Here is a 21,915-nt window from a genome sequence, read left to right on the forward strand (position 1 = left end):
ACTTCCTTCAGCTACGCTCCAGCTCAATATTGTATCAATAAAAAGATCTAATGATGTTTCAGGCTTATAAATGCCTGTTTCTCTGTCCCTAAATCTCTGAACATACTCATGCTCATATGGACGGCTCCAAACGAAAGTCTGAATTTTATTTGGATCCAGGCAGTTAGTCATCCACAGCTGCGTCTGGTGATGACTCACCCGTTCCTCACCCAGGCATGAGGGGGGTGAGGAACAGGGTGGACAGAGGGGCTTCTGAGAGGGGGGCGACGGCACAACTGAACACACACGCTTGAGCTACGACATCTCTTCCTCTACTAATCAGTTAAAATGACAGTTCACCAAAAAATTAACATTCCGTCATCGTTTATTCACCCTCATGTTGTTGAAAACCTTTCTTCTGTTGAACACAAAAGAAGATATTTGGAAGAATGCTGGTATCCAAACAGTTGCCGGTAGCCATTGACTTCCACAGTATTTTTTCCCCCCCATACTATGCAAGTCAATGGCAACTGTCAACTGTTTGATGATCAACATTCTTCAAAATATCTTCTTTTGTGTTCAACAGAAGAAGAAATTCATACAGGCTTGAAACAACTTGAGGGCAAGTAAATAATGACTGAATTGACTTTTTAAGCGTACTGTCCCTTTAAAGCACATTCACATGGGCGGTCATTCTAGCCCCAGTGAGGCTGTGTTTAGCTAATCCAACCAATAATTTGAGCTTCAGCACTCCGTGAGGTTTAGACTGGTGAAGTTTAGACTACAGAAGCTGCATAGCAACAGTGTTCGCTAAAGAGCTAAATATTTATATCTTACAACCATTATTTCTGCAGCAATGTCAGTAATGACTTTACACTGTGTTCACACTAACCCAACAGATGCCAGCACTTCAAACATTCTGCATTTGGCTGTTGTACATAGAATGTTGGAAACATAACCGTCATGTTCACACTGACCCAACAAGCATGTCAGTGTTCACTCTTAAGATGGTGACTGAAAAGGAAAAGTTTGCAACTTCATTTCGCAAAATTCTATCTATAAATATCTCTAAATATTATATAAATAAATACTCATAAATCCTTATATATATATAAAGTTTTTGTGTCTGTATTATTTTAATAAAAAAATATATAAAATAAAAAAAACAAATACAAATGACTTTAAATTAAAACTAATATAATGTAAATCTTTTTTGTTTTTGTATTACTATTTTACTATAAAATTAAAATTATAAAATAATTTAAAGTAACATTTTATTTAAACAATTTTCAAATATAAATAATTTTAAAATAAAATTTAAAATGTAAAACATACACATAAAAATTACTTTTAATATTTATTTTTTAAAAATGTAATTTAATATTTAATTTCTTTTTAAATTGAATAAATTATTATTACTATTATTTATTTTTTATAATATTACACACACACACACACACACACACACACACACACACACACACACACTATATATAAGGGAAGTCGTGGCCTAATGGTTAGAGAGTCGGACTCGTAATCGAAAGGTTGCGGGTTCGAGTCCCCGGCCGGCAGGGATTGTAGGTGGGGGGAGTGAATGTCCAGCGCTCTCTCCACCCTCAATACCACGACTGAGGTGCCCTTGAGCAAGGCACCGAATCCCCAATTGCTCCCCGGGCGCCGCAGCATGGCTGCCCACTGCTCCGGGTGTGTGTGTGTGTGTGTGTGTGTGCATTTGTTCACTACTCACTGCTGTGTGTGTGCACTTGGATGGGTTAAACGCAGAGCACCAATTTCGAGTATGGGTCACTATACTTGACAATACGTCACGACTTTTACTTTACTTATAATCATTTATTCAATTTAAAAAAAATATTCAATTAAATTAATTTTTTAAAATAAATATTTTAAAAAATATATATACATATACATACACACACACTCAATGCATCTATTTAAAATGTGCCACTGGCCATACCAATGTTAAGAAAGCATGCATGCTCATGTCAATAGAGTTGTAATAGATGGTTTGAAATACTCACTGTTGTCTCTATATGTTTCAGTGGGAGGTCATTGCTGGGGGCCTGAGGTGAAAGAAACAGACAAGAAAGTTAATACAAGCAGTTAATACACTGACAAGCATAAATGACTGAAAAGGCTTCAGGAAGCCTGTTTTCCTGACACCCCTCCACATTATATGCCAGTAAAACACCTGAAAGTTTGTTTTCTAGATTTATAACATTTAAGTTCAGTGAAAATTCACTCTCTAATGTAATGATGCAGTCTTAAAATAATCTACAATAAATTACTATAATACTAATAATTTTGACAAAATGTTATATTAATGCAAATAAACTAATCATAACTCAATGAAAAATCAAAAGTAAATGGAGCCTGTTGCTACCAGTGCCAAGGTCATGGGTTCAACTCCCAACGAATGCATGAACTTATATATGGATACAATCATCTGCCAAATGCATAAAAGTAAATGCAAACTGTACACTACTGGTTAGGTAATTCTGTCATACACAGATCAACCAGCATCAAAGAGTGAAAGAGTAGACATGGACCGGCTCCAGTGTGTAGGTGCATCTCTAAACAGCCTAGGTAAATATTTAGACAAGAGCGAATAGCTCCAGCATTACTGTGAATCTGCCTGGTGGCCGAGAAGCACCATATACAGAAGTTTAGCACAGAATCCACAGCACAGTTTATTCCCCGTCAAATTCTGAGCCAGAGAAAGGCATTTATTTATGAGGCCTCTGGACCCCAGGAATCCATGATGTCATTGGCCAGCTCGAGTCTGGCTAGCCTCAGAATACCCATGTAAGTCTGAGATGGCACAAGAACACAAGAAATCACCATGAGGAGACGGCAAGACATGGCAAGACAGCATTGAGATCGCTATGTCCCGCTTTTCTTTTCCAGTATCAGGCAACTCTGCGGTTCTTTAAACTACCGCTGAACTCGATGGCAAGGTTGAAGTCGTCAGGAGATATTATGTGTATAAAAGATGTCAGTGGCATCCAGAGAATCAATCAAAAATTAAAGAAAACCTTAAAAAGGTGAAAGGAAAAGGAAAAGTTTGTGGATGAAGCCTTGCTTGAAGCACTTTAAATGTTAGATACTAGACATTTTATATATATATATATATATGTATATGTATTAGGGCTGTCAACGTTAACGCATGTGAAGGTAATCATTGCCTGTGTCCCAATGTGCACACTATCCATCCTAAATTCTATGTGATATTAGTAATTTTCAATACTATTTAGGGCAGACAGAGTGAATAGTATGCATATTGGGACGCAGGGATTGTGTGATTATGAGGTGCTGGGCTAGACAAAAGTGAAGCGAACGTGGAGAGAGAGAGAGAGAGAGTGTGTCCGAGAGAGAGAGAGAGAGAGAGAGAGAGAGAGAGAGCGAGAGAGCGACAGTGCGCAATAGATCTGTATACTCATATGTGATAAGGGTACAGCGAACCAGTGTTGCTAGGGTCGCGGTTTTCCCGCACAATTGGGCTATTTTGAAAATACAGTCGCGGGAAAAGTTACAGAGCCGTGGGTTACAGTTTTTTAGGCTACTTTTATAATGTATACACATGTGATCGCAAAAGGAAGTTATTACAAACACTCTATGGTGGTTTAAAGTGAGTTCTGAGTAAAAGACTATTAATCTCATAAATTGTCTTATGTAGCATGATGCTAATGTTAGCTCTAATGCAGCTGCAGAACAGGTCCGATTCTTCTTCATAATGCATTTTGTCATAATACTTCACGTAAGATGGCAAGAAAATGTTTTGTTGTATTTATTTAGAAATACTTTTGATAATAGTTGGGCAAATGTGTACTGGGATTGAAGCGATGTGGCTTGGTAAACGTTTTATTGCCAGTAAAGGCTGATAATGGCTGAATTAAAACAAGAATAATAAGGATTATGTCTCATACCTGGCGGAGACGTGAAAGGTTCTGTTCATTAAATTAGTTTGTCATGCATTCCTTTATTTCAACACATTTACAGGTTAATCCTGGTATTTTAAATTTGTGACAGTCCAGGACTGTGATTAAGGCGATTCATTTTTTTAATCGATTGAGAGCACTAATATATATATATATATGTGTGTGTAATGTGTATATTCTCCTTGGTCTTGATTCTGATTGGCTGGCAGGTATGCAGTAAAACCGTTTAATGCACAGGTAGTTCCAAGTCAGTTTAATCACTGTTCTAATACATTTATTTAAATACACACATATACATGTCATACAGTATATTAAAATACATAAATAAAAAGTATACATTTTTTATTAAATGAATGTGCTTTGACTAGAATGGCTGCTGTTTTTTTAAGTACAGGCATATATATTCAAATTAAAAAAGTCTAATTGTAATATTACTGTTTTTATTTATTTTTTATTTATTTATTTGTTTGTTTGTTTTTAATCAAATAAATGTTGCATTGGTGAGTATGTAAGACTTCTTTTAAAAAAGTTAAAAAATCTTAATCATTCCAAACTTTGGACTGACAGTGTATATAAAATAATTTATTTAAAAAAAACAACAACAACATTATTTCTGCATTTTGAAATAATGCATAAAAAAGATGTGACCATGCCTGGGAATTGTTCAACACCTAAAGGAGATTCAAAACAGCCTCCGCTGAAAGGCGAAACCTCAGGCTTTTGAGGTCTGAGTGGTCAATGATGTAATGTGAATCATCAAATCTCTGAGTTCCGCAAGAGACCCTACATGTCTGTCTCAATTCCTGAGAAAAAAAGTCTGTCTTCCAAGAGTAATAAAGCTGGAGGGAAATTATACCCCAGCTGTAGAGTTTGCACTACTGCAGCCCCCAAAAGGCCTCCCAGAGCTAAGGCTCGACCGCTAACTAGAGCGCATCCGCTTCGCCGACACCGAGCGAGAACACTTGGCAACCTCATCTTTCTGCATGCTTCTGAGAGCCTCGTTATGTCCATCTAGCATGACCACCACCAAACCCACTATGGTTCTCGCCGGTCACACAAGCACGTCAGTCCATTAGATACGGTACAACCACTGGCAGAACAACACAGAGCAGAAAGGTCATCATCTAGGTCACCTATCTCTGTTATCTGTCTCCTTTGCCAAGAAGTCCCATACAGCAGTTTTTACAACCACATCTGAGGGAAAGCAGAGATTTCAGAAGAAGTTAACAACACACAATCCAAGCCACAGGTACAATGATTTCATGGATAAACTCTCCTCAGCAACAACAACATCTAGTTTCAGCCACGTCTGGGAGTGTGCTGGGACTTGAATGTAAAGATCGGGTGGGCTGAGAACCGTGTGCAGATCAGACGCATGATAATAGTGCCTCTGGGAAACTTTTTCTTCTCCGCTGCTCCAAATGTTAAATCTTAACACATTTTGCAAATTCTGACACACTCTCTCATCTCGCTTCATCGGCGCTCAGTATTTTGTAAACTCCTCTCCTCCACAGCTTTCTACGACTTTTGATGTTTACTTCCATCTTTCTTTGATCCTTGACTCTATTTTTTTTTTCAGAATCGGCCAGAAGTGGACGTGAAAAGACTGTGATCATGTGAAGATACTTACACCAGTATTTTTGTCCTTTTCACGAAAGACTACAAAAAGACTTTCAGACTTGACTTTTTAGATCTGCTGTTATTCAGCAGTGTTATTGTTAACAAAAACCTAAATGATAAAACATTGTTAACTGGAACAAAATATAAAAACTAACATAAAACAAAATAAACACTGCCACACAGCAATCACTCGCCATTAGATAGCAATAAATTATACTATTGAGTGTGTTACTTTGGCAGACCTAAAAATGAATGCTAATTAAACCTATATTAAATGTAAAAAAAAGAGAAAAGAAAATGATAAAACTTACAAAAAAAAAAAAAAAACTATGCTGTGGCTTACAGTATAACTACAGTGTTGATGGCAGACACAGTTTCCCAGGACATTGGGTTAAGAGTATTGCACCATAGTAACGCTGATGAGCAATATTTTGCATTGAGAAACCCACCAAATATTGAGTCACCACAATCTTGGACAAAATCTGCAATTTTTGTACATCAGCGGCAAAGATTCTTAATCATCAGGCTACTATTGCCAAAGTAAAGTCAGTGCTCTGGTCTTACATGCTCAGCAAGACTTCCTTCAGGCTTATGTGGTTTAGACTGCTTCTTAAAATGTTAACAAGAACTGATCTTTTTCATCTCCAGTAGTCATAGCTTTTGGAGCTGAAGTTTAGTGGACAATGATCCTGTATGGAGTGTGTCGGGTGAGGTCAGTTTCATCCAGTTGTTTCACAATAATTGTGTCTGGGTAGCTCTTTAATTTTGAACTCATCCTGAAACTAAGCAGTGTTTAACTTTGGGTAAGTGCATGAGTAAATAAATAAATAAATGCTCAATCAGTCGTCAACAACAACAACAACTATTTTAATAATAATAATTATTATTATTATTATTATTATTATTATTATTATATTATATAAATGAATAAATAATCAACTAATTTTAATTTTTAATGTTGGAGGAGGAATAAATAATCATGATTATTATAATACAAATTTTATTATTATTATTATTATTATTATTGCTACTACATTTTTGATTATTTCAATTTGCATTCAGGTAACAAACAAGATGCAGAAGAAGTGAAAAATTACTAAAATTAAATAAATCGCAATTCCAATGTGTCATTTATCTAGAAAAATAAGGCTGTTAAAAACTAATTTTAAATGCTCTTTAAATGTTCTTATTTGCTAATATGCATGTAAATAAATAAATGGTTTTATATATAATAGTTAATATTTTTCTTTATATTTAATCAATTTAATGAATCAGGGGTGCGTTTCCCAAAGCATCGTTAGTTACCTATGGTCTTAAGTTCCATTGAACTCAATTGGGAACGACGGAACTTGCGACCATAGTTGCTTTTGGGAAACGCACCCCCAGACTGGAAGAACACTTCATTTTATTCCAGTTAACAGAATTGTAATTCAATAAATTCAACTTCCTATCAATGTGGCCAATTGTAATTCCAACTCATGAATTATTATGAAGTCAATTCTTAATTGATGCTATGTGACAAAGTTTGAACACTTAAGGTCTTGAGAATTTCCCAGCTCTAAGTATAAGCCACAGTCACAGAACAGTGAGGCGTGTTTTAGTGAGCAGGACTAACAAGGGCCGCCTGACAGGATTACAGGATGAGATTTGTGCCCCGACGGATGCTCCAGTTCATCAAAGAGAAAGAGAAACTCGTGTGTGACTGACTTGATTTGGTCCAGACTGACACAGCTCATCATATGATCATGCCACTCGCCTGAACCGATTCACAGAATGCAAATTATAGCCCACTTAAGTAAATACTGCAGGAGGAAAAAAAGCACAGGGAGTTTCCTAGCAGGAAGGCACAAATTGAGTGAACAGAGCCTCCTTTAAAATGACATGTATCTAAAATAAACCCAGACGGTACTTATGTGAAACCATGAATGCACTATTATCATTATAATTAATATTTCTATCCTAAATCTAGATCTACACAGGCTGGTCAGCATTTCCAAAGAGAGTGTCATCAGCTACACTGATTCTATATCATCATAAGAGATTGTGAGTTCACTTTTTAAATTGCAATAATGCTATGCTGCGTCCAACTGAGAACGGCTGAATTTCCAACTGGGAAGAGAGCAAAAGATGCACTTTCAATTTGGAAATGTGGAAACCCACAATTCAGATGCTGACGCATGCAAAGTTGGTGGCACTCAGAGAGATGCACACAGTATTAAACAGTCACTTTTAGGTTTAGGCAAATGAAATAAATGCTTTGTAAATCTTCTAAAAAATGTACATCTGCAGGACTCATACTAGCATTACACAGCATTGTTTACGCACTGCAATTTAGTTTTTTTGTGTTTTTTTTTTTGACAATCAAAAACCTGCAAACATCAGCTTAATCTGGTAGTTTTGTTTTGCAGCATGATGGCTGGTTTCTCGCAAGTCTAAGATGGTCTGCTTGACATTCAAATATCTCTTATTCTTATTCAGCAGTGTTATCATTCACAAAAACCCTAAACTAAAACTGTGAAAAACTGAAACTCATGGAAGCCCAATTCCACCAAGCAATTAAAAAATTAGGTAATTACAACTTTGTATCTCACACTTCATATTTTTTTATCATAATTCTAACTTTTTCTCCGAATTTTGAGTTTAATTCTCGCAATTCTGTTGTTATTTTTTCACCACAGAATAATTATATATATATATATATATATATATATATATATACATTTTTTTTAAACAGATAATTGTGAATTTATTTTTCTGACTTTTCTTCTTCGAACTGCAAGTTAATTGCAGTTCTACATTTACATTTTGTTTCTATATCTCGCAATTGAAGGAAAAAAAGTGAAAAAAATCTCAATTTTGAGATAAAAGTCCCATTTTATGATGGAACCAAGCTTTAGTTTAGCTATAAATAAAATTAAATAATTAAATTGAATTAAAATATATATAAAATAGAAAAATAAAATAATATACAATAAAAAATTCAATAAAATGAAATAAAATAAAAAAATAGTAATATAAATAATAATAAAATAAATAAAAATAACTACAATTTAATTTTAGTATTAGACATATGGTATATTATAAACTTTACAACTTGCCTGCATCATTTTTAATATGTTCCAAAAAAGTAGTTTGACCACCATTTTGGCCTAAATAATCTGGTATGACCAGCTGGTAGCTAGTTTGTTGCTGATTTAAGATGGTTGCTGTCCAACTAAAAACCATCTACAGTTTTCCAGCAGGTTATACGTCACCTTTACAGTCAGAAGCCAGGGATATCCCACTTCTGACTTTGAAGAGAAAGCAGCAAAAGCGTTTGTGAAATGCAGTACCCACAGTGAGCAGACGTAGGCCAGACAGAGATGGGGAATAACGTCAGTTTGGTAGGAGCCCAGTGGAGTTGAGGGTTTGTCCACGTTGATTCAGTGAGTCTGGTTCTTCCCTCCCTATGTGGTATTCCAGGCTCTCCTCTGAGATCCCAAAATACTCACCCTTTGTTTTGCTGCACTTACTTTGCATTTAGAACAAGGCTTCCTGTGTCCTTCTGTGTCATTTCAGGTGCATGTGGGTTAAGTTATAGTCTTACGTTTAACTGCAAGCAACTCTGTTTGCCCCCCCCCCCCCCCCCCCCCGGAATACAGATGATCAGCCGCTATTTGTCCTAAATCACTCCTTTGACCATAATTCGTATGCAACAGGTATAAAAGGCATTTTTAAAAGCTTTCATGTGCATTTCTGTGGGCCACAGATTTATATCCCAATGAAAATTCCTAAAACCGCACAGTTAAAAAAGGCATTTTGTCAAATGTACCATGTGCTTGTCCAACTAATGATGGGAAAAATTGCCTGTTCTATGTTCAGAGTGCTTAGACATTTAGTCACTGATCTTAGCTCAACTGCTTACAGAACAGCGACGATGTAGATCAGATCTGTCCTCAAAAACAGTGCAGGGCTAAAGAAACAAAAGAAAACCACAAAAAAGAGGAGGCGTTTGCAGCCCAAGGTGAATGTACACACTCCATATTGTCTGCTGCCCCCTATTGGTGGCCATAAGAAGTGCATGGTCCAATCAACAGCACAGTGAGCTGCTATACACGTACAGTAAGGTTCAAAAACTGTTCATTACATCTGCAAGTTTCTAAAGCTAGGCAGATGAATGTATTTGAACATGGCCACACTATTATGTCAAAGACACCTACTGAGTATTCAGAAACTAAAAGGGAGAGTTCACGCAAAAATGAAAACTTGTTGTCTTTATTTACTTTTTGGCAGAAGCACAGAATGTTCAGAATGACATTAGCATGAATAAATAATACCGAAATATAAATTCTTGGGTGAACTACCCCTTCCAGAGGAGTAACAACAACGGTAAAAGTAAAATAAGGTAAAGTCTGTCAAACCTGTACTGTTTCTGGCTGTGTGTAACACCTACATCTCTGCAGTTTCAACATAATTACAACAATTTCAGTACCTACTTACATGATTATGTCGCAATGCGATGCAACTTTACAAAGAGGCAGTTTCTGAAGGATGGACATGTAAAAAATACAAAGAAGCCTTAAAGGCACACTGTAAAAAAAAAAAAAAAAAAAAAGTTGAGCCAACTTAAAATTTTAAGGCAACCAGCTTCAGAAAATTTTGAGTTCTCAAGTCAAGTCAATATTATTTGTATAGCGCTTTTAACAATGCAAATTGTGTCAAAGCAGCTTTGCAGCAGCTTGATATAAAGCTGGGTGGCTTTATATCAGCTTTACAGTATTTAGACGGGGACATAGTGTGTCAAAATAGTGTCATTCTCCTCTGGCCAGACAAAATCAGCAGTTTAAATCTACGCTGCAGCAGAGTCAGATTGTGCAAAGTACTTATTATAAAAATATTAAACATGATTAAACACGATCAATGAAATTTCTGAATGTTTGTGGTGCATAACCATATGGTTAACATTTTTTGTATATAAAATTACTGTTATTAATGATTGTATCATTATAATTTGATGAAATATATCATAAAAACATCATCAAAATTAATTGCATAATATATAAAAAAAATATATAAAATGTATATTTATGTATAATTTATTTTAACAACGTCGTTTGCACCGCACTCCTCCGTTACTTAATCTGTTTATTTTGGTGCATCAATCTGTTAAGTGACTTTATATAAGAAATGATGATCCGCACTCACAAGAACAGTCTTCTTTTTCCATTTTATTTAACGAACATCACCAATGGGGAAAAGACACAAACGTTTCGGCTACCAAGCCTTCCTCAGTGTGTAAAGAAATGATGTAATATGCACTAATAATAAAACAGAAAAAGAAGACTGTTCTCGTGAGTGCGTATGATAATTTCTTGTATAATTTTTTTTTAAATAATTCAAATATATAATTTTATAATATATAAAAATGAGATTTATAAAAATATAAAACTTAATTATTTAATTAAAAATGATTCAAAATATATAAAATTTTATTTAAAAAGTCTAAATGCCTGATATGACCCCTTTTTAAATGGTTGAGCACTCATTTTTTTAATGGGGCTTGAGGGATTGGATAGGTCATCGACAACACCAATTTACTTTCAACCCCTAATCATATGGGATTATTCAATAACTCTGTGTTTTGGTTCATAAACTGTGGAAGGGCAGCTGTTCAGCTTGCATATCTGAAGAGCTCTGTCGAAACACAGCTTACGGAGCACCTAAAAAGGACATGTTGTTTCATTCCTGTCTCCAGCACCTCAGAGTCAATTGCAGTATGATTTAAATGTGTTTGGTTAATGTCCAGGCATGGCTGAAACAACAACAACCTTTGATAAATAAAAAAGCCCTTCATCGACAACTAGGGTGGAAAGTTGGCCGGGTCTCCAGCATATCAGACCCAGGATATGCTGAATATTACGATGTAGATGAGGAACACGCACATAACCTGACATCAGCCACAGACTTTCTCTCACAGTTTTAATGGCCACCTGCAACTTCTCGGCACAATAGAGCAGGGATGGAAAAATGTAAATAGATGGGACGTCGTGCCATTTCAGTGGCACTCTGTGTTTACATTACGCTAATGGAGGGTCCGTGCCTGTCTTCCATCCCGGGAGAATTCTACGGAAAGAATTCCGAAGATGGTATTCAGCTAAAGAATTGTGAGCTGTGAGAACCTGCGAACAGAAACGTCCCAAAGCAAACCTCTGACCCTGGGTTAACGCTCACAACAGGGGAAGGACTTCACAGAGGACCCCCCTAAACAGACTCCTACATTTCACATATTGCATCGTGTGTGCCTAGAAAACGAGAGAGGATGCGAAGCAGAGAGCCTTAAGGGGCCTGGGCATGGAGTGTAAACACAGAAAGACCTGGAAAGACCAGAGCAACGCTGGTCTGCTTAATGTCATCCGAAGCCCGGCATGCGTTTCACCCTCTCATGGCCAATTATGGCCAATATCACATTGTGGTGAAACAGACGCAGGCCAGATGGCTCTAGAGGACGGCAGACAGCTCTGAGAGAGAAAGCCTGAAGCCTGTCTTAAAATTATTAGCAGTGATGTAGAGAGCATATTATTGAGATAACGCCCACCTAATGTATGTGTCTGGCCATCCACTTGTGTCATATCAAAAATAGTACAACATAGCAGATCACCTTGGACAGGGCCCGTAAAGTACTTGACAAGGACAGTTTATCTCATAAAAACATGCCCAGGTCACATTTCACCCAAAGCCTAAAGAAATAAAATACAATTCATTCATTCATTAATTAATTAGTATTAATTAGTTGGTAGTAAATATTTTATTGGTCAAGGAAGTATGGAAAGTTTCAAATTTTTTTATTTTATTTAACTTGTAAAATGATAAAACGATGTGCTTGTTTAATTAAATTTGGCCTTATTCATATCAATACAGTTAATATTAATAACAACTACCTGACATGCTGTGTTATGTTTTTAAGATCATATCACCTACGGTGAAAATTTTCATCCAAAATTGTAAATTCACACTGGCATTTGATCCTTGTTATTGGGTTTCAGATCACCAGCCAGCCAACGCATTTAGCAGAGGAGAATTTACCAAACATGGAGCGAGGAGAAAGCAGGTCTGCAAGATTCAGGACAACCACAGAAATACTCCTGAATTCACCGAAAAGCTATTAAACAGGGGTTTTTTTGGCTTCAGCGAGCTGCGTCATTGTAAACAGTGAGTTCAGCAGCTCTGTCCTTGCTGAAGGCGGTGTGTGTGTGTGTGTGTGTGTGTGTGTGTGTGTGTGTGAGTGTGTGTGTGTGCATGTTTATGTGGTTTATGAGGACACAAATTTGTATAATGACATGGGTATAACAGAGGTATTACAATATGAAGGTGGTTTATGAGGACACTGTCTATGTCCCCGTAATTCAAAAGGCTTAAAAAACATACTAAATGGTGTTTTTTGAAAATCTAAAAATGCACAAAGTCTCCTGTGAGGGCTAAGGTTAGGTGTAGGGTTGGTGTAGGGCAATAGCACACACAGTTTGTTCAGTATAAAAACCATTACGCCTATGGAGAGTCCCCGTAAACCACAACAACCAACATGTGTGTGTGTGTGTGTGTGTGCGTGTGTGTGTGTTTCTGTGTGTGTGTGTGTGTGTGTGTTGTGTGTTGAGGGACAGCGGCACAATCACAAAAGCTTTTCTCCACAGACTTTAGTTCAACAAAATCACGAAATATTCATGTTTGGGATGTTCAATCTGCAGGTCCAAGCCTTATATAAGTGGATTTGAGGGTGTAAAATAAAATAAATGATAATAATAATAAACAAATGTAATAAATTAATAAATTAACAAAACAATACAAAACAAAATCAAATCAAAATTTGTCTAATGTCTTGAAAATATGTTTCTGTCCTCTAGCCTCTCAGTTTTGACACTAGTCCTCAGAACATCAGTTTTTATAGTTCAGTTGATTAGTATTTAAACAGGCCATCTGATTTCAAGTGTGTGTTTATGAGATTCATAACCTGCATGCACTCCCACACTCGCTCTACCATTTGATACTTTATCTGGGAAGTGATGGAGGGAAAGAGAGGAAGAATAAACCAAACCATGTCCAACTGATGAAAGCCAAACTTTCTAAAAAAAACAACTAAAAATGTGCCTTCCATTTTGAGGACACGATGTACAACAAGAGATATTTAAGTAACACGGGCAGAGTAATGATGGATTCTGGCTTGCCTTGCGCGGACAAGCGTACATAGGAGGAGGAGGAGGAAAGAGAGACCAAAAACACAATTCAAACCAAAAAAGGAATGTTCACTATGCTATCGCTCATGCTTTGTTATTCCCCCTGGCTTATTTAGGTCTTGGGAGAGATTTGAACCGTAGACCCCAAACTTTTATTTCCTTCTTATAAATATTAACAGTTGTGGGATGATACGTTCTGGCCTCCGAAATAGACAAACATCACTTTATCACCAATCTGATTAACAGTGCAGATTCTGTGTGATGACGGTTCTAGGAAACGGTCAAAAACAAGCACAGACGTTCTTACCAGTTCATAGTTGGCAACAGGAACGCAGGAGGGTGATACCTGCAACACACAGAAAAAAAACACAAATGTCAGGCTTGATTCTGTGACTTTCAAGTCAACACATTTTATGATTTGACATTTTTCAAGTGGAATGGAATTTTCAACAAGTAAAAATGCAGGATGGGACTTGATTTTATCCGATCAGAGCCAGGTGTTTAGAAGAGAGGGACTGAAGAAGGATTCATGACATTGGCTGAAATAGAAGCGGTGCAACTTATTACATTTTGATAAAAGGTTACCAAGACAAACATTTTGCTTTCGTTTGGAAAACACACACAGATGAATTGATAACCTGATAACTTTCACACAGAACACCAGAAATGTACTGTTTACATACAACTCCACCCCAGTGTTATTTTAGTATTATATACAGTATATACTATTTTAGTTTTTATTCATATTTTGAATAAGCTTTTATTTTAATATTTTCAGTTTTTGAATTTTGTTTAGCCGCTTCTATTTAGTTTTAATTCATTTTTCAGTCATTTTTGTACTTCAGCTTAAACATATTTCAGTAGTTGCCAGGGCAGCATTTGTATTTTTATTTATTTTTTTATTTTTTTCATTTTGACTTCATCTCATATTTATAGTTGTTTTTATTTCAATTACCGAAAACACTTTTAGAAGAAACGCAAAAAAAGGTAATCTAACTAGAAGTAGTACCACCTCGAAATGGATGATTTAGACTGCTTATATACTCAAAAAAAATAAAAAAAAATAATTAAAATAAATCTTTATCAAAACTACAAGCTTTACATTTTTGTAAGCACAATTTTGTAACAAATACTGGACGATCCAAAATCATTTTCTGTGGCAAATAAATGTTTTTAATAATTTATCTAATCATGATTTAATATTAAAAATGACTACATTTTAAACTGAAAATAAAATCAAAGCTAATTCAAAATATTAATAAATACTATAATAGTACATAAATAACACTGAGTCAGTCACAACAGAACCATCATCTCTGCTCAGTGGTTCAGTGCAAAAACAGCACTAACTTCAATTTCAGCATTTTATAAACAGGATTGGAAAGTCACTGATGTTTAAAGGTGATTTGCTTTGTCAGAACTCACAATCTGCTGAAGTCCTTTATAATAGGATTGCTGCTCAGACCACTGCCACAACTAATATCCCGCCTCCCATCAACAAATGAGCTCTGTGCTTCACAAACAGGATGGTGGACCATCATTTCTGGCACGGCTTCTACTGGAGCATTAAGAAAACCTGTTTCCAAGCAAAATTGCATCCGAGGAACTGAAGCTGTGCACAAACAGGAAGCCTCCTTCCACAGCTGTGTCTAAAAGCAATGGCAGCTGCCTAGTCAGTCGATGACTAAACAGACAGCATTATTGTATGAACGCACTTCCTAAGGAAGGAGACAGACTTTAGATGGACCTGTGGCATCATGACGTCATGCCTGATGATTAAATTAAAAAAACTATACAAACATGAGTCAGACATTTAAAGACTCATTTTTCAGTAGAAATTAAATCATACGTTTAAAAAACATGACATTTATAAAACAATTTACTCTTTCCACAAACTGCTGAAGCACACATAGGACTGCAGGATATCATAAGCTGCAAATGATGCGATTTGGATTCAGACATTCCTTGGTGTCTTATTTGCTTTATATACTGAAACAAGGTATTTCTATACAAATATAAAAATAAAATGAAATAAAAAGATACAGTAAAATAATAAAATAAAAGTTGCCTTGACTTCATTTAAAATAAAATTAAAATAAAACAAAAATAAATTAAAATAAAATATATGTAAAAATAAAATAAAGTAAACAAATAAAAATTAAAGCAAGATTAAAAAAATTAAATTAAAATGAAAACAAAGTAAAAAAAAATATATATAAAATAGTAAATAAAATCTAAAATAAATTGTTTTTTTTTGTAAAAAAAAAAAAAAAAAAAAAAGTGGTCATAGCATATAGACTCAAGTAATAAAATGACTCAAATCAAGAACGTGATGTCATGGCTGATATTACCAGTTCATCCATCACAATACATGTGGAAGTTCAAGTTAAACACATTGCATTGTGGGATACAGTATTGCATGTGTGCTCTGGGCCAAAAGAGGCCTTGTGTCACAGTGATTTTACCACTAAGCCTGTGACTTGGAACCCACAAACATAATGCTGGTTTATTTCTCACTGGTTGTGGTAAATAAATAAAGTCAAGGCAACTTGGGTTAGATTTCAGTTGTGTCATTCCAAGGACAACAATTTATGAATTCCCAGCGTTCAAGCATGTCTTTGCTAAATTTGATTCAGATGAAAATGAGAAATTTGACATGGTCTGGAAGGCATTGGCTCTTACCATTTGTTTTGACAGCTGAATATATATATACGTGTGTTCTTTTCAACCATCTGGCATTTGTGTTAAATTTACTCGGTCCATTTAATTGCTCGTCTTAATGCTGTCAGAGCACATCGGGTTTCACAATGTCAGTTTCTCGTTTATCAATGACCTTGACTTGTCATTGATAAAGTGTTCCTTAAAAAAGGTACTGAGCCTGAACTAACAGAGTTTATACTTTAACAGGTGTGCTGCACCTGAAAAATCACAACATGTCTTGTATTGCTGGTGTTTGTGAAAAACACTCTAAAAACAAATGGTGCTAAATAGCACTAAAAGTGGTTCTTTAGCTCGTAATCATAGGGGAACCACTTAAATTGCTACTCTACATAGCACCAATATCTTTAAAGATGGTGCAGTATAGTCCCGTAACCACGCTAAAGAACCATTACAGGTTTTTATAGGTGCTATATAGCACTTAAATTGGTTCCCCTATGATTACGAGCCAAAGAACCACTTACTCAACTACCATAAAGAACCGCTGAAGAACCAATTTTTATACAGCAATTCCCTAAAATCATCCAGAACAACCTAGCAACCGCATAGCATTAGACCGAGTACAGATTGATTCTTGAAGACATCTAAATTGTCATGCAAGCTTCTATGGGTAAGAATGACCAGTCTCATTCTTTCACTATGCGAACACAATGTTTTCTTCTTAATAAGGGCCATGAGACTTTAAGCATGACTAGTGCTGCTGTTTGATTTGACTTCCTGCTAAAAGATGTTATTCCAGCTGTGGACGTGGAGCTGTAACGCACATAAACACTGAAAATCTCTTGTTTAATCTCACTACAGGTCTCAGCATATCTAAACGAACTCTGAACACAAACGATTAACCACTTTAAACAGGAAGACTGATAAGAGAGAAACAACAAATGGAAGCAAGATGACAAGATCCCAAATTTTGGATAACTTAGACAAACATGGATACACTATTTTTAGAATAGGCAATAAATCTTAATGTTAAAATAGCAGAAAACACACATCAGTCTATAATACGTTTTTTTTTTTTTTTTTTTTTTCATTAAACCTGCAAACAGATAATGTTTTGAGGTTTTAAAACAAGTTATGATAAAAAAAATCTAATAAATAAATAAATTATAATTTTATTTCATATTTCTCATGTATTTTTATGATATTTCTTGTAGTACATCATTCGATATTATTGTACATACATTTTTTTGAAAATCTGACTATGAAAAAAAATACTTTAAAAGTTGCACAAAAAAAAGAAAATTTGATATAAGCTAAAGACTGAATAATGGAATTTATTTAATTAGTTTGTTCTTGTGTTATGCAAGTAATTTTGTGCTCTGTGTTAAAGGAAATGCGTCCAGTCTAGCTCTTTCAACATCAACTCTGTCTTCCACCAGGGCAGGTCTCGAAATTTACGAACAGTCCGTTCCGACCCAGCATAAACATTTATGCAAACCGTACACATCCTTATCTCCACCCAGACCCAGCGTGACCACTGTACCAGTCCATAACACTTCATTGATAAAGGGAAATCTCTCCCTAATCTCAGTCCATCCCAGAGCTCTGCTCTAAGTCTTTCTCCAGACTCCTAACACAGGCCTGGTCTTTCTCCAGACCGGATTCCATCACCTGGTCTAACTCTGCCTGCAGGCACCTGCTGATGACAGCCCGTCCACCTGCTATCCATAACTAACAAACACCTTATGTCTGCCCTGAGATCAGCATGCCTTCATGCCTCTGAAGATGCCTAGAATGTTTGAAACTGAGCCTGACGACTGTTCTTTCAGGTCACTCCGGAAGAGCAACAGAAGTAGGCCTGAACAGTATATTTACTAAGCTTTATATTTGCAGTGATTTTGTTACACAGTACTCTAAAAATAATGATATAAAAATGTAAATAAAATTATTTATATTTTTTTAAATACAAAATATTACAAATTATATAAAAAATACTATATATTAGGGCTGTCAACGTTAACGTGTTAATATTTTTTTTATGCAAATTAATTGTTTGATAAGGTTTGACCCCAACTTCTTGCAGTCATCGCAGCGCGGAAGGTAATCTATCATTGACTGGGTCCCAATGTGCACACTATCCATCCTAAATTCTGTGATATTAGTAATTTTCAATACTATTTAGGGCAGATAGGGTGGATAGTATGCACATTGGGACGAGTGTGTCTGAGAGAGAGAGAGAGAGAGAGAGATGCTCATATGTGATAAGGGTACAGCGAACCAGTGTTGCCAGGCTCGCGGTTTCCCCGCACAATTGGGCTTTTTTGAAAATACAGTCGCGGAAAAAAATTATAGAGCCATGGGTTGCGTTTTTTTTGGGCTACTTTTATAATGTACCGCAGCCGCACAAAGCGTATATATACACATGTGATCGTAAAAGGCAGTTATTACAAACACTCGATGGTGGTTTAAAGTGAATTCTGAGTAAAAGACTATTAATTTCATAAATTGTCTTATGTAGCATGATGCTAATGTTAGCTCTAATGCACCTGCAGAACAGGTCCGATTCTTCTTCATAATGCATTTTGTCATAATATTTCACGTAAGATGGCAAGAAAATGTTTTGTTGTATTTATTTAGAAATACTTTTGATAATAGTTGGGTAAATGTGTACTGGGATTGAAGCAATGTGGCTTGGTAAACGTTTTATTGCCAGTATAAAGGCTGGTAATGGCTGAAAAAAAAAAAGTATAATAAGGATTATGTTTCATACCTGGCGGAGACGTGAAAGGTTCTGTTTCCTTAAACTAGTTTGTTATGCATTTCTTTATTTCAACACATTTACAGGTAAATCCTAGTATTTTAAATTTGCGATTAATCGTGATTAATCACAGTTTTGTCATCTTTTAATCATATTTGTAAATGTCTTGACTCCACAGCCAACAGAGCAATTTTGTCTTTACTGTTCCAATACTTATGGAGGTCACTGTGTATATAAGATTTCAGCTTCATCGTCCAGTCTTAATAGAAGTACAGCTATGAAAGAACTGACCCTTATCTAATTACTCAGGTTAGATGAGGACATTTAGAACGGCTAGAAATCATGACGGAGCTCGTCTCAATGCAAGAAAGCAAGAAAACAGCTGGCTGGAAGGTCACAAGGCAGCTTAATAGCGTTTGGAGACTAGAAGCACCATCTAGACAACAATCACACTCTTTAGCAGGACGTCATCACATCATATAATGAAACTGATGAACACACGACCCCTTGATTCGCATGTGTCAAAACAAGCACCCTGAGAGCTGGATTCATTATGTGGGCAACAGAAGGCGTCCGGTGCTGGTATTTACATCACGGTTGAGTTGTGTAAATCATGCTACTCCGAGCATAACCTCTGGTTAATGGTTCATGCCAGGCCTCTTAAACCGCAGCAGGGGTGCAGGTGAACACACAAAAGGTGATAACCACTGGTCTACTGGTGGCCAACCGCAATGCTGAAAATAGCCCTTACAATCAGCCAAAAAGGTGAGTAAACCTTTAAAAAACAAAGACAAACAATGTAGACATGACAGGTTAGCACAATATTCACCTGCGAAGAAAAGAATACCAGCTGCTGTTGGGATGAATGTCCCGAAAACCTGAAAAGAACATGTCCAAATCACATTTACCCTAAAAGCAAAGGAAAAACCAAGGGAATTATATAATAAAGTATATTATTATATAAGGTTATTTTGCACTGTGACGTTATTTTAAGAATGATTAGGCACATTTTTGGTGGAATTAGTCACAAAAAAAAAATGAAATTGAACTGAACTGAACTGAAATTAAATGAACTATTTTGCATTTTATGTGAATATGAATTTTGGGAGAAAATGACCTGGAACTGTTTTGCATGACATTCACCTTATTTCTGCTACAGAACAAAACATCTTCAAGCAATCCAACCATCCATTTTTCTTTCCTAGTTGATTTGTGTTGTTGCATTCCTCGCATGCTTGTGTTAACTAGATTAAACCGAACCCTGTTGCCTTCAGACAGCAGCCCATATCACATGTGCTGGAGCTCCACCAATCACAACCTACTTTAAAGAAATAGTTCACCCAAATTTTGACATTTTTACATAATTTACTTAGCCTCGTCCAAACCCTGTGGTTTCTTCATGAAACAGAAAAGGAGATATCAGGCAGTGACTGTAGCTGTCAAGCTCCAAAAAGAACACTATAGTTCTAGTTTGCTTTGCCATACAATATATTTGTGTGAGGAACAGAGTAAAATTTCATTTGTTCATAATTCATCATTCTTATTTTTGGCTAACTATTCACATAAATGATCTCTGAAATGAAGTTGTAGTTGTGGTGGATGGAAACCTCACTTGAGCACGTTTAATTCAAAAACACTTGGATCAACGCACTGCATTTTCCACAAGCTCTTTCATGTGTATCCAAGATTGTGGAATATTTGCATTTGGCACCAAAAAAGCAGAGAGAAATATTTGCAAGGAGGCTGGATGATGGATTTGTTTCTTACAAACACGCAACTTTCACTGGAGTGGAGTGGTGTGGATTACTTGTGGATTATTGTGATGTTTTTATCAGCTGTTTGGACTCTCATTCTGACGGCACCCATTCACTGCAAGAGGAACCATTGGTGAGCAAGTGCTGTACTGCTGTGCTGTACTGCTACCTTTCTCCAAATCTATTTTGATGAAGAAGCAAACTCATCTACATCTTAGATGTGTTGAGGGCAAGTTTTCAGCAAATTTTCATTTTTAGGGTGAATTATTCCTTGTATTTCAAGACCAAATTAATTTCCCATAACTTTGGTGATGATTACTCTATAATGTTTTTTTAATCATCTTCATCATCATATAATTCCAAAAGTAATTTTTAAACTTAAGTTTAACTAGAAAAAATATTCACTATGGAAATGTCCATTAGTTTTCATCAATTTTGGACTTTTAAGGCTTTTCCAGGCCTGTAAATCAAAATATAACTTTGCTATTATTTCTAGGTTTTCCATTACCCTGGACACAATTCACAGGGTTCAATGGGAAAAAATGTAAGTCGAGAGCAATTGGACTGGAAGTTGTTTCAGGAGTTAAGAACAATTTTTGACATTTTTGTTTTGTATTTTTAATAAAAAATTATTCGGATAATACATTCAATGAGGAACTGTGCATGAGCAGGAATGTGTAAAAAGAGTTAACTTCATATTACCTTTAAAATATACACACATACACCAACAGCCCTCAGAGTGGCTAATAGTAAGCCATAATGTATTGTCTGTTTACAATTCACCAGCTTTGCCATTGCATGGAGGAATGGAAAAATTGCCCAGTCATTTCCTCAAAAAAAACCAAAAAAAAAAAACAAGGACTACTGAGCCAAAGCAAAAGGTTAATCTCCAATCACAAGCCACTTATGAGTAACTAAGGGCAATTACTGAAACCCAATCCTGCTCTAAAACAGTGAGAACCAGTTACAACGCTATCAGGAAA

General features: G+C 35.9%; 1 protein-coding gene across 7 annotated transcripts in view; it reads right to left on the minus strand.

Annotated features, from left to right (window-relative positions):
* Nucleotides 1-21,915, minus strand: part of LOC306876396 (tensin-1-like) — a 230,550-nt gene that overhangs the window by 72,772 nt on the left and 135,863 nt on the right. For all 7 annotated transcript variants that reach the window (XM_079427510.1, XM_079427511.1, XM_079427514.1 and 4 more), the window contains 2 exons: nt 14,070-14,108; nt 2,019-2,060 (listed from right to left, as the gene is read on the minus strand). In XM_079427510.1, the coding sequence (XP_079283636.1) occupies nt 2,019-2,060; nt 14,070-14,108 (81 nt within the window). The remainder of the gene's footprint in view (nt 1-2,018; nt 2,061-14,069; nt 14,109-21,915) is intronic.

The sequence above is a fragment of the Barbus barbus genome, assembly GCF_936440315.1.
Source record: "Barbus barbus genome assembly, chromosome: 10".
NCBI classification, from domain to species: domain Eukaryota; kingdom Metazoa; phylum Chordata; class Actinopteri; order Cypriniformes; family Cyprinidae; genus Barbus; species Barbus barbus.